The 13,918-nt window shown below is 32.6% G+C and overlaps 1 protein-coding gene across 2 annotated transcripts in view; it reads right to left on the reverse strand.

The window, feature by feature from the left end:
- The window catches only part of Spock3 (SPARC (osteonectin), cwcv and kazal like domains proteoglycan 3), a 384,839-nt gene that overhangs the window by 226,658 nt on the left and 144,263 nt on the right, over nucleotides 1–13,918 (reverse strand). For both annotated transcript variants that reach the window (XM_087216994.1, XM_004874610.4), the window contains one exon: nucleotides 9,182–9,227. In XM_087216994.1, the coding sequence (XP_087073120.1) occupies nucleotides 9,182–9,227 (46 nt within the window). The remainder of the gene's footprint in view (nucleotides 1–9,181; nucleotides 9,228–13,918) is intronic.

Consider the following 13,918-nt stretch of genomic DNA (forward strand, 5'->3'; position numbering starts at 1 on the left):
CATATGCTTAAGAAAATAATTATACAAAACATATTCCAAAATGTAAAATACAAGTTACAAATACTTCATTTCCTCTACAGGAGAAAAATTCTAAATATGTTGAAATGTACATCAGATGATTGACCCTTTAGCTAATTGTGTTCATCTCTTCAAATTTATGCCCCTTTCATTAAAAATGATTTAGTTGAAAATATGACTAAAATTTTGCAATATTTCATAATAAAAGTGTAAATGAAATTCAAATTCACTGATCCGAAGCACCACTTGCACCACTAATTAGCTTTGTTATCTTAATCACTATCAAGTTAAGTATCATCTGTACAAAAAAGAATGTATCTACTTTTTAAGGTTAGTAAAATTACTCCTATAAAACAACAGGTGTATAGGAAGTCTTGATACAATGGAAGGAATAATTTTAACTTTAGGCTATTTCTTGCCTCTTACCACCATTCTCAGTGCCTTTTGATACTTGCTTCTGGTACCAGATGTGGAAAAAATGAAAGTTACTTAAAAATTCCTGAAAAAAAGTACAATTCTTTTGATACAAAACTCTCTACTATAAAACAGAATGACCAAAAAGCAAGATTTCAATAATTTGTGGCAACATCCTATGATTCTAAGCTGTAGTGTAAAATGCAAAAATATTCATACCTGTTAGAATGAATTTATTTAAAATCAGCTAATAAACCACATTCTTTGGTGGGTAGGTAGAAAAATTGGAATATTTCCTTACATCGATGTCCACAACTGTAACACAGTATAGCTGCTATGGAGAGTAATATGGAAGTTCCTCAAATAAACAGATTTACCAGATCCAGCATTTCCACTCTGTGTATATCTGCCCAAATCAAGTGAAAGAAGCTATTAAATATATTGATATACTCATGTTTAAAATAGTGAAAAGGTGGCAGCAACTCAAGCATTGATGGATGAATAGATAAATACAAAAAATGTTATCTAGCCTTACAAAGGAAAGAAATTCTGATTCGCACAATGTCAATGACCCTTGAGGACATAATGTTAGGTAAAATAAGCCAGTCACCAAAAGACAAATATTGTATAATTTCACTTATAAAATATATAGCAAAGTCAAATTCATGAAACAAGAAGCAGAATGGTGGTTGTCAAAGTTTTTTAAAAGAAGGTGGAAAAGAGAATATTTACAGACTGAAATTCTATATGCACTGTATTAGTCAGCATGTTGGTCACTTGGGCAAACTACCTGACGCCTACAATTTAAAGGAGACATTTATTTGGCTGATATCTTCGGAGGATTCAGATCATGGTTAACAAGCTCCAAAGCAGAATTTTCATGGCAGAAGGAACTAATGCAGGAACGCTTCTCACTTACTGGTGGCTACTTATTGGTTATTTCCTGCCAGAGCAGGGAAACAACACACAGAGGAAGGGGCCAAGGACCAGATATTGTAGCCAAAGTCATTCCTCTATGACTCACAAAGACACAGTCAGAATTGCACTTTATGAATCTCTTAGAATCTCTCAAGCCAATCAATTTGACTATCTAGCCTGTCACATTCCACATTGTTGTCTACTTGACACACAAACACATCTCTTTCACATGGTCATATTTCTGGCTAACATGACAAAATTCTCCTGAATACAACCAAAAATGCACTAATTCTCTTCCCAAAGTTTCAGTAGTTCTAGGATTTCTCAAATGTCCAAGTCTACAGTTTCCTCTGAGATTCAAGGAGAACGTAAACATCCAAAATTTCAGAAAGCAATTTACATATTAGGGATATACAGAGGTGGATATACCGTGTTTTAAAAAAGAGTAGGACTAAAACAAGACCAAAACCAAGCAGGGCAAACATTAACTCATGTAGCTCTGTGTCTAGCATCTGGGACACAGATGTTGGATGTGAGTTCACAGAAGATTTGAACCCATCCCTGTGGCTTTACTGTTTGTACCCCACATGGCCTCTTTATTGGGTTGGTTCTGCTCACTCCTTGAGGCTTTCCTCAGCAGACATTTCCCTTTTCTAGCACTTCCAACTTCCTGGTATCTCCCTTGCTTCTTCAACTTAATTTCCATAGCTTCACCCTCCCTCTCACAGGGCCATATTTCCTGGCCTTTGGGTGTAAGGCTCCAAGACTACACAACTCTTACAACCTGCATACCAGCAAAGCCAGCATCACATGGACAGTGCCAGAATCAGCCATCAGTTCCAGTAGTCTTTTAGTTACAGTAGTCTTTTAGACCATGGCTATTGATATCTCTGAGGGTATGGATGAATGAGCATGGTGAAATAAATCCTGGGGAAAAAATAGTCTAGGAGGCCCTTCTCAAGCCACTGTTCCATATGTTTTCTTCTCAAATGAAGGATTTACACTTGTCTAACCTTGAGCCTGCAATGGGTGAAAACTTGCTTATTCTTGAGATGACCTCAAGGTATTTTTCCTCTTGCCCTTGTTCAAAGTACTTGATATCATTTTAATGGTGCTATTCTCTTTTGTAACCACACTCCTTTTGGGCCCAACATTACACATAGATAGTTCGGGACCAAAATATATGCTCTAAAAATACTTATGATCTGCTTTTTGCTCACAATTTTTATCATATATCTGACCAAAAGCAACCATCAGTACTCATGCTACAGACTAAATGTTGGATGACGTAGAAATCTCCTATGCCAGATAAATTATTCTATAAACCTTAACCCACTAAGTCTCAGGGCATGTACAAAATACGAACAAATGGTTTTCCAGAGTTTAACTGCCATGAAGTCTAGTTCAATTACCAATAGAGTCCCTTGTTCCCTATTAAAATGAGTGTGAGAATGCCTTTTACTGTCCTCATTCCTATCAGCATTCTGATATTTTGACCTGTGACCAGAATTGCCCATCAACCTCTTCTTATAATAATCTAGGGGTTCTCTGGACAGCACTTTCAAACTTTTCCAAACTTCATCTCAAACCAGTTACAATGGCTTCTCAACAACATGGTCAGATATACTCATACTAATGACTGCACCTACTGATGCCAGTTCTCCATATTAGGCAGCTCCCCTATCACTGGAACAACCTGCCTGACACTCATGCAATAAAGGACATGCGGTTTATTTTTTAGACAGTCCAGTCAGTCAACGTTCTACTTACTCCAAAGCAGATACATGCTAAAAATCTTGGGTAAAGAATGTTGCTCACCTAATCATGGCCAGAAACCAACCAAGATAACAGAACCCAAGAGCAAAGGACCAGGGATCAGATATGACAGCCAAGGCCATGCCTCCATGACCCACCCACTCCTACCCAAAAGTATGCTTCATTAGCCATCTCTCAAGCCAATCAAATTGATGAACCAGGTTAATTTTCATATTTGTAAAATAAAAATATTCATTACTGGGAAGATGGAAGGAGTTCTGGAGATGAATAGTTAATTATTACATAACAATGAGAATGTACTAAATGCCACTCAAGTGTACATTTGAAGATGGTCAAAATGATAGAAATTTTGTTTTATATATTCTAAAGCAGTTCCTTAAAGAATAAAAAATGGAAGCAAACCAAAAACAAGCACAACTATAAACACAGACTGAATGCCCAAACTCTGCCTCAGGTAAATGAAATTAAAATACTCAAGGATAAAATTTAAATAAGTGTGCTTTTTAAATGAGTGCAATAATTCTCAGGTACAGCAAGAATGGGAATCTCTTCCTTAACCAGTGGAAGAATCCCATAAGAATATGACTTTATATGTGTGGATTTTTCAATCTTTATAATACTTATTACTGACTATGCTTGATTAACAAGGTTTGACATAAATTGTAGTTTCTTAAATCAATGAAAAAGTTCAAAGTACCAATCCCTTATCTATAAATTTGATTCACAATTAAAAAAGAAATAATTATAATTTTCTTTCTTACAAACCTATGTACAGATATAAAACAATTCAGATAATACATTTTAAAGGTATTAAAGTACTTTTAGGAAATACTTTATCAATGTAATCATCTTTACATATTTTTCTCACTGAACTTCAATCCCAAGGACATTAATTTTTCCATTACAAAGATGTCAAAAGTTGCCAACCTCTTAAACAAAGCAGTATTACTATACAACCATGCCTCTATTGTGAATCATGAATAAGGCATATCTTTTGTTCCAGAGTACCATCCATAAATGCCAACTAAGAACATGAAAAACATCACACTAATTAAATTTTTTAAAAAAGTATCTGAGAGAGAAGCAATTCCTACTTTGACTAATCTACAGAATGTGCCTTAATGTGGCACTTATACCTTAGTATGAAACTATGATTTAAGAAGGAGAAGATAAATTCTGGGTACATGTCCTCAAACACTATATTACAATGCACTGAGCAGCTTTATTCACTGAAGGGAACAAAAGCTTCAGATCAAATCTCAACTACTTTTGCTTTGTAACAGAGGTTAGTTTCAAAGGGACACGCCAGGCTGCGACTGTTATATCTAAGACATTCTGCAAATAGATGGAAAAAAATGGGAATCAGATTAAGAATTTATCTTGAAGAGACAAAAAACAATGAAAAAGTATATGGATAAGCATATATCAGTCTTTTCATCAAGGACTCTTTTTTCATATCCACTCCTCTCAATCCCTGAAGGAATGGCTCATTTAGATACAAGGTTAATTGTTTACAGGTGTCTTTCTGGCTGGATTTTCACAACTTGAGTTGAAGAATGATTTCCTCACCTACCTCCTCTTCATGAACTTTTGTTGAATTAAGTGCAATCTAATGGATCAGTAGTAGTCAGTTTGCCATTTCAGAGAGGAACTGATTTAGGAAGACAGGACATGATGAAAGTACCGCAAAGAGACCAAAGGTTGCTCTTCTAAGTCACAGCTACATTTCTTATCCCTAATTCCATATCCTCATAAATTGGCAAGAACAAGGAAAACACACCAATAACATGAAACTGCTTTTATCTAAAATACCTAGACCTTTTAAAATCCAGTTTTTAATTATTAATCTATTAATTATTATTCATTATCAGATAGCTATCATGTGGAGCAACCCCAAGCTTGTTTGGATAGTGAAACAAGGGATATGATGAAAATGTATTTTGTTTCCTTCCATCTAGCTCATCTCACCACATCTAGATAGCTGTCATATGCTGGGAAAAATTAACTTCTGAATAAAAAGTTTTACTGGCAGATATAGTATTTATTCTAAACAGATTCTCTACATAATCCTTAAGAGTCGGTGATCAAATTGTAATGACCTTTCTGTTACTCATCCTAATTAATCTGTACCCTGAAGTAAAGCAAGGTTAACAGTGAAGAGGGAAAAAAAAAAAGAAGTGAATATTTCTCTCTAAAAAGTACAGCATATTTACCCAAGGATTTATTAAATCAAAATCTGTATCATATACCACTTTGGGTTCATTTATGAATTTTATCCTTTAATTTATTTGTCATATAAAACATATAATGTTTGTGCCTTATTCAAGGAGATGCATGTCCTCATTAAAACCATTTTTTAGTTGGTTTCTGTTTGTCAACTCATGATTAACCATGGTAATGAAGAGAAATAACAGCAGAGACAATTCAATTTGGAGAAATTCAAAGCAATTTATTTTTGGCATCAATGTACCTTCTTTTATTTTGCAGCAGAATTTCAATAACCAAAATGGTCTAACTTAAATGCTTGAAATCATCATAGTTTTCCAATGTTTATGATTTCAGTTAACCCTCCAAATATTCAAACTGGATGTGACATGATTGATGAATAGAAGCTTAAATCAGATTAAATTTGTTACAGCTATACTGGAAATGAAATAAGGTACATAGGGACAATTAATTGATTTTACCAAAACAAAGTTTGCAGATACTTAAAGGAAGATTCTATCATCTGAAAGTACAAGAAACATATTAAAATTAACACTACAGTCATTGAGAGATTTATGATAACAAAAATTTTTTGCTGATTTCTTAATGCTATCTATATATACATAGGTTGGTTAATTCAAATCCAAAATCCAGTAGAAAAGTCTTGATTTATTTTTTTCTATTTTTATATAACATTTTCTCCTATCTTTATGAGGCATACATATAAAATCAAAATCCAAGGTCTGATTGGCTACAAAATACTATTTTAACACACAGAAATAAAGCTAATAGCTCCATCTCTATTGTTTGTTCAAAAAATATTTATTTCATTTTAAAGGATAATCTTTGTGAGATTATGCAAGTATGAAAATGTATGTATGAAAATGTCACACAGATCCCAGTAAGAAAGATAACTTAAATGATTAATATGTGATATATATCATATTTATATATTTATGTATATATGAATGCCTTACTAAATATATTTTTTAATATATTTAAATTTAATATATTAAACATATATATATTATAAGATAAGGCAATTTTTTAGTTCTATCATATGAGTGTTAGTAGTATTGTAGTATTAGGAGGTGGGCTTCAGTTTTCAGATTTTATAAACTCATATCTTGACTGTCATTTGGTAGGTGTATCACCCGGGCAAAAACAACCTTCTCGATACCTCAATTTCATCATCTACCTTGTAGGACTACCGTCAAGATTAAATAAACATATGTCTAGATAGATAGATAGATGGAATAAAATAGACTCAATATTATAATTCTTCATGAATATTAGTTGTCATTGTATCCTAAGCTTCTCTTTGTCTAATAAATATGATGTACTTATCAAATTTGCAGCTTATAAATCTTTGAAAATTCAAGGAAATGTGTCTTATAGTATATTTGGATATGGTATGCTGCTTTATAGAAATCTTGTCTTTTTGTTTTTTAAATTACACATGAGTTACAATTCAACACAATGTCACAAACAGAAAGTAGAAATCAAAGCATCTTTATTATAACTGCATGCACCAATTATTATAAATTTAAATGTTAACATCCATTTCACAAATAACTTAGTTCTTAAGGTTTATGATTCCATCATAAAAATTCATTCCCCAATAAAGTTCATAAACTGATAATAGTCTTTGTGTCATTTTATTTTCATTTCCTGTGTTTTAGTCTATTGGCATGGCTGATTGGTAATTCAAGTCAAAATTATTTTTTCACATTTGGTCACAGGTGGGGGTCTTGGAATATTATCGTATGACCAGGATTACAGCCAACTTGCTCTGTGTAGGTGAGGTGTGAGTGGAAGAGGTAGGTCACTGGGGGAATGGCCTGCAGGGTTATATCTCTCTTCTTGCCTCCTCCCTTGACTCTCCACTTCTTTTCTGCCTTGCCAAAAGCAGCTCTCCTCCACCATGTATTTCTGCCACGCCACCCTTCCTTGGAGCTATCTCACTATGTCTGGAACTTCTGGAAACTGTGAGCCAAAATACCATTTTGCTACTTTAATTTGTTGATATCTGGTATTGTGTCCCAGCCACAAGAAAGTGATTAAGACACTCCCCTACAGCAATCTTTTTTTTTCTTTAATAAAGGAGAGATGAGTTGAATTCAACACACTGTCACAAACAGAGAAAGTAAAAATCAAAGCATCTTTATCATAACTGGATGGACTGAGTAGGGAAAATTTAAATGTTAACATCCATTTTACAGATAACTTTTGTTTTCAAGGTTCGTGATTCATTATAAAAATGTATTTCCCAAGAAAGTGCATAAATACAACTCAGTTTGTATGTCATTATTTTTTCCTATTCTCTGTCTTTTAGTGTATTGGCATGTCTTATTTGTAACACAAGTCAAGACTGATCTTTTAGAATTCAACTTTATGTATTCACAAATAAAAATATACAATAATATTGTAATAACATGAAGTATATAAGAAAGAACCTAATTTTAAAAGGATGATTGGATTTGAATGACTGTTTCTGATTCCAGACTAATATGGACATTGAAGACAGTCCATGTATAGGTCTATGCAATTAGGTTCTCGCTCATACAGTTTTGCTTTTGTGACATCTTTGCCAAATATTAAGCAAAAAATGTGTAGAAATAGCAATAATTCTAAGCTCCTTTCAGAGTTATATAGTATAACTCTACCATTCAATCATTTCCTTAAATATTTTTTAAAAGATTTCTGTTTGTAAAATGATACAATCGGATGTTGAATATCCCCCAAAGATCCATATGTTTAAAGCTTAGTTCCCACAGGGCAGGGTGCTATTCGGAGGTTATGGAAACAGGCCAGGCCTTTTCAGAGGTCCTTACACATGGTGCGCATGCTCCCTAAAGTAACTGGGATTCTAGTCTCTCTCCTTCTTCTAATTTGCTTCCTGGATCACAGTGCAAGTAGTTTGCTCTTCCATGTGCTCCCATCATGTTATAATTACTTTTGCAGATGACTAAAGCAAAGGAGTCACCAAACCTGGGCAGAAATATCCAGAACCATAAGCCAAAATTAATCTTTTTCCCTTATAACTTGTTTATTTCAGGTATTTTATTATAGTACCAGAAAACTGACATACATAATTTGTACTGATTCATTGAGTATTGTCTTTGCAAGGATATTATTTAGCCTATGTAAACCAGAGTTTTCTTTTGTTTCAAACCTTAAAAGGAAGATTCACAAGCTCTAATATCATGGAATGTAGTATACAAATTTCTTTACTCATGTAATTATGAATATTGTGTATTATGTATATTGCATTGTTTGATGTTCCCATTTTCATTCTACATGTAGGAGTATTTCCATTCTCACCCATAAGCCCTGCTTATCCTTCTGAGGATGAAATAACCAAAATTGAAAGCTGTATGTACAGAGATGAGAGAGTCCCAATTTTAGTATAAAGTTTTTTCTTTTGGTTCTTGTTAAGACTTTAGTTGAGTCTAATTACCAGTATGCTCTACTTTCAATGAAACCTTTTATGAACTGAAAAGGAGACTGCAAAGCTGTTTGTTTTGAGATTTTGCACCAATAAATCTATTTTTCAAGAAATGCACTTGAAAACTGGACGAAGTTATTTATATCAAGTAACAAAATGGTTATGGTAGCATTTAAAAGCCTAAATAAATAATATAAATCATGTATCTAAAAATAAAAGATACCCTTACATAATAGTGATAATTAGGTCATTTCTATATTTTGCTGAAATAAACATAAGTACTTCATGTTTCCATTCATATAAATTCTCCTTTGAAAGTCTAATCCAACAGTTAAGTATAATTTTTAAAATACAGTAATTATCCACTTAAAGATTTTTATTTTAAAATAATTAAATTCTTACCCTGATCGAAGGGTTTTCCTGGACTCCACGTGCGGAAATAATCATCCTAAGGGGGAAAATAATGTGAATTGAGTATATATGAGTAATTTCAATGTAGGGATTTATATAAAATATAAAATAATATATGAAACACTGAAGTTGTATACGAACCTCTACTTCCTTCAATGGCAAGCAGCAAATTATAAAAAAATAGAAAATAAATGAAAAATAAAAAAGAAACAAGAAAAAGGATAGTTATCAAAAGGAACACACTGTTTATAAAATACAAAAATGTCTTTCAATGATTATGCTCATTTTCATTGCAAGTCAATAGTTACCATAACAATTTAACTATTTTTGGTTGTTACTTCTCCTAAATACTATAACATTCTACTCTCAATTGCAATTCAATGCATAATATAACATGCTGATAATTATCCTAAACTAATATGCTATAAAGTATCTTACCACTTTCCAATTACACAGTTTCATTTCCCACTAGTAAAGTAGTAAATTGAACCATTAATACAGCAAAGAAATTATCAAGTGATTCTGCAATAGCCCATAGAGAATAAACACACTTTATGCAAATCATTCACATGTTAATTGAATATCTAAAGAATTCATCAAAATGCAACTGGGAGCCTGAAAAAAATGCACACCTAATTAAATCCTGGCTAATTTTGAAATCTTTAATGTGAAAAAAAAATGCAATATATTTATAATATATTTAGTAAATACAATTGTAAAACATACAACTGGGGCAATGTATATGAGAAAAATTTAAAAAGCAAAGCCAAATGAACTAAATCTATTTTATTTACTGCTTTTACGACTCCAAAAGCCTTGAAAAAGTATTTTATCCTTAGCAAAACAGGACTTCATAGTTCATATTAGCATTCTGTTTCACTGAGCACACCATGGTGGACTGAAAACAATTCCTTGTTCTTTACTTGTATTCATTCAAGCCATTTGGTGTTAAGGATACAGAACTTGGAAAATCCAGAAAGCAAAGCAGAGATTCTTTGTACAGTATGCATTTGCTAATGTACTTAACTAATAAACAGGAAAATCTAACACACATTTCAATTATTAAAATAAACACAACTGCTTATTAATGAAAAAAGTTTAGATTATTTTTTCAAACATTTCATTGATTGTGACTATTCACCACCACCACCTTATGTACTCTCACTGATCAACTTCAAATGAATGAAAAAGAAATAAGAAAGAAAGAGAATAAAAAAATTTACAAAGAAAAAAATCTATAAAGAAGACATCTTTATCAGCCTTGTAACATAACTGTATGTGCAGACAGAGTCCTAGAAAAGGAAGTGATGACAACTGATGCACATAGGTTCTGCATTAAATTATCTAGGATTAGATCAAGGGAGGATAATGTCACTGGGTAATTAAATAAACATTGATGGTTTAATCTCTTTTTAAAAATAATTTCATTGTGATAAAAATCTTGGAAAATTAAGCTTCCAAATTAAATCAGTCCACCAAGAATCTCAAAACTTGAGCTGAAGATTATAATATACTCATTTGATAGCTTTTATTTTTTAAGTTATGTCTTGCTGCTTAGGGATGATTCGATTTTATTCCAAGCATGGTGAGGATGTGGACAGCTATTTTTTTAAATCTCCCCTGAAGCCTAACAGAACCTGAACATGAGGGCATGAATAATGGATTCGAAGTCAGGCAATCATGAATTCTAAATCTGGCTTTTCAGTAGCATTCCTTTAGAAGAGTGACGACCTAGAACTCAGACCCTTGTAACTAAAGCTGGAAAAATAACACTTATTGAGAGGGGTGCTAAGGAAATTAGTCATAAAATATACAAAATACCAGCACAATATCTGGCATAGAGGTAGTGCTAGCACTTAATAGCTATTCAGAAGATCAAGGGTCACCTTGCTAGTGACTTAGGACAGCACCATTGGACAACACTCATTACTGCTGACAATATCCTTTAGTTATTTACATTTCTTGAAAACAGCCATGGACTCCTCCATGGTGAAAGTATATTTTAAAAAAATTATGATGGCAAAAATCTAACCTCATTGCAGTAAATTAACTTTCTTCAGAATAACACCATTAAATTTGGTTAGTTTGGGACCATAGCTATAAAAATCTATAATCACAGTGGAAAGCAGGAGGCTGATTCTTTTGTTCAAGGCAAGGGCAACATTCAAGTCTGGCTATTGTATGGAAAAGCAAAGTAGTTAGCTTTCTGGGCTATTTTTAGACATAGTCTTTGTGTTCTCACAACACTGGACTTTTTTTTTTTTTTAATGGTTTCACTTCATTAAATCTTAGGAATTTTGCCAGGATAAAAAATAAAAGTATTTTTGCATGAGAGTTCATTCAGGCACAATTTCTTTTGTTTCAAAAAGCTTTATGCGAATATTGGTACAAAAAGCTTTATGCTTCAATTTAGATCCAAAATAAGCCAGCCAGGGCTTTAGAAAACAACTGCAAGAAATGGCTCCACATGGAGAAATTTAGGTTTAAATAACTAACTATAGGCAGAACCTTAGCTATTCAGCAGGCAGAGTTGGATTTTTGTTGCTCAGGTTCGAAATCCCATACTAGTGAATGAAAGAAACAATAAGAATTTAATATGCTTGCTATTACACTTTGGCCAATTTCTTACACTTAAAGAATTCACAATTGTTAGTTTCCCACAAAATAGCTGGCAAAAAAAAATCTGATATGTGTATTACATTATTGAAAGCATCTTTTTCTAGTGTTTTTTAATGCTATCCCTTTTCTTCAAGTTTCAAATGAAATACATACGTAGTACAGAGTACAACATCTCCAACTGTGGTATTATTGATATTCAGGCCAGATAAACATTTGATGCATTGAAGGTAAGGGGACCTGTCATGTGCACTGAGAGCTGTTTGGCATCATCGTGGGGTGCTACTACTGTGGATACTAGTACACATTCTCACCCGATGTGTTCCCAGAGTGTCAAATGTCCACAGGAGGAAATATCACCCATTTGAGGACCACTGATGTAGAGTTATTGGAAAATACAAAAAGAAAAATGAATCAAAACACCCTACAACAGAAAAATTCTACCAGCAACAGAGTTTCTTCTCAAATGTTTTATAATATTAAGAGGTCATTATATATTCAATTTTATATGTAGGTTTTTCAGGTAATAATTTATTAAGTGTATTTTACAACTGTCCAAGTATTTTCTCAAAATATTTAATAGATACATATGTGATTTGTTATAGATTTGCCATGATTTATTTTTTGCCCCATATGTTTGTACTCTCATACTCTTTATAATATTTTGCTCTAATAAAAACAATAAATAAATGTATGAATTTCTTTTTTATTAATATAAAGTTTGAATTTAAGAAAGAAACTAAAGGGAAGAAACACTATATTTATGGTAAAGGAAATAATTTCCTATTACAGTAATTGGTTGCAACCAGTTTTGTTCCAAATGAAATGGTTCAAAAGAAGATTATATCCAAAACTCAGTGTTCAGTATTTTCTTTCCAACTACTACATCTACACTAATAAATTCTCTTACTCTCTGATGAAAATCTGTAGCATGAAACTAGAACCGGATGGCTTAAACATCCTCCTAGATTTTACATGATCAATTGGGGCTGGAAGACTCTTGATGCCCATAAAGTCTCAGAGTTGAGCACACAAAGGTAATACTCAGGTATCACATCAGGCATTATTCAGCCGTTCAAGCTGTTCCTATGGTTACTAAGAGCTGTGCGGGCAACAAAATATTACTGACGTAAATATTTGATAAAAAATTACTCAGAAAACATTACCCATTCAAATAATGTAAACAGACACACTGTTGAAGTCTATGGACACAATTTTGTCCTATCACCCTATAATCAACTTGTAGTTTATATTTAAAAACTGATATAAAATATTTGTAAGTTATAAAAGCATATTCCACAATCATAAGATAAAATATAGATGGTAATGCTTTCAGAAGCACAATGTGAAAATAAGAGTCAAATTAATAGTTATCAATAGTAACTATTTTTTGATACAGCATGCTCATATCCTAAGCAAATATAATAATGCAGTTCTAAAAGGAGCATAGAATTTTCTAGTGTGAGGGTGTTTATATTTTCATATATATATATAAAATGTATAAATATAATTATCCATATATAAGTATATATTTAAATTTATAAGTCAATTACAAAGATTTAATACAATTTGGAGGATCATATGACACATCTCACAAACCCAAATTGTTTTGGTTTGATTTTTTTTTCCGCGGAACCTGCGATAGAACTTAGGACCTTGTGCTTGCCAGGAAGGCGCAGCAACACTGAGCTATATCCTCAGCCTGAGAGATATATTTTAATAAATGACAGCTTTGCCAACAAAAATCCATGTAGTAAAAGGTTGGCAGTATTTCTTTAGAGATTTCCATAACTACTTTATATATGAATATAAAACCTAGAAAACAATCTCAAGGAGAAAGAAAATAAATAAGTATATTTAGCTATACTGTTGTCAACTATATAGAACACTTTATTATTTCAATTAACATCTTTGCCATGAATTCTCCTATGAAGTGGTGACATAATACTACACTCAAGAAGACCTCTTCCCAAGGAAACTCAGATTAGAGTTTGCTTCAGTGTAGGAACATCAAATGAGGAAAGAGGATGGATAATACAAAATCCAGCCTTTCTAAAACTATTACTGAATGGCAGGGCATCACTACAGCATGTTTTGTTAGAGAAGAGCTAC

Source organism: Heterocephalus glaber, unplaced genomic scaffold (genome assembly GCF_053883595.1).
Source record: "Heterocephalus glaber isolate CG9 unplaced genomic scaffold, H.glaber_assembly_v1.0 deba00001461, whole genome shotgun sequence".
Classification (NCBI taxonomy): domain Eukaryota; kingdom Metazoa; phylum Chordata; class Mammalia; order Rodentia; family Bathyergidae; genus Heterocephalus; species Heterocephalus glaber.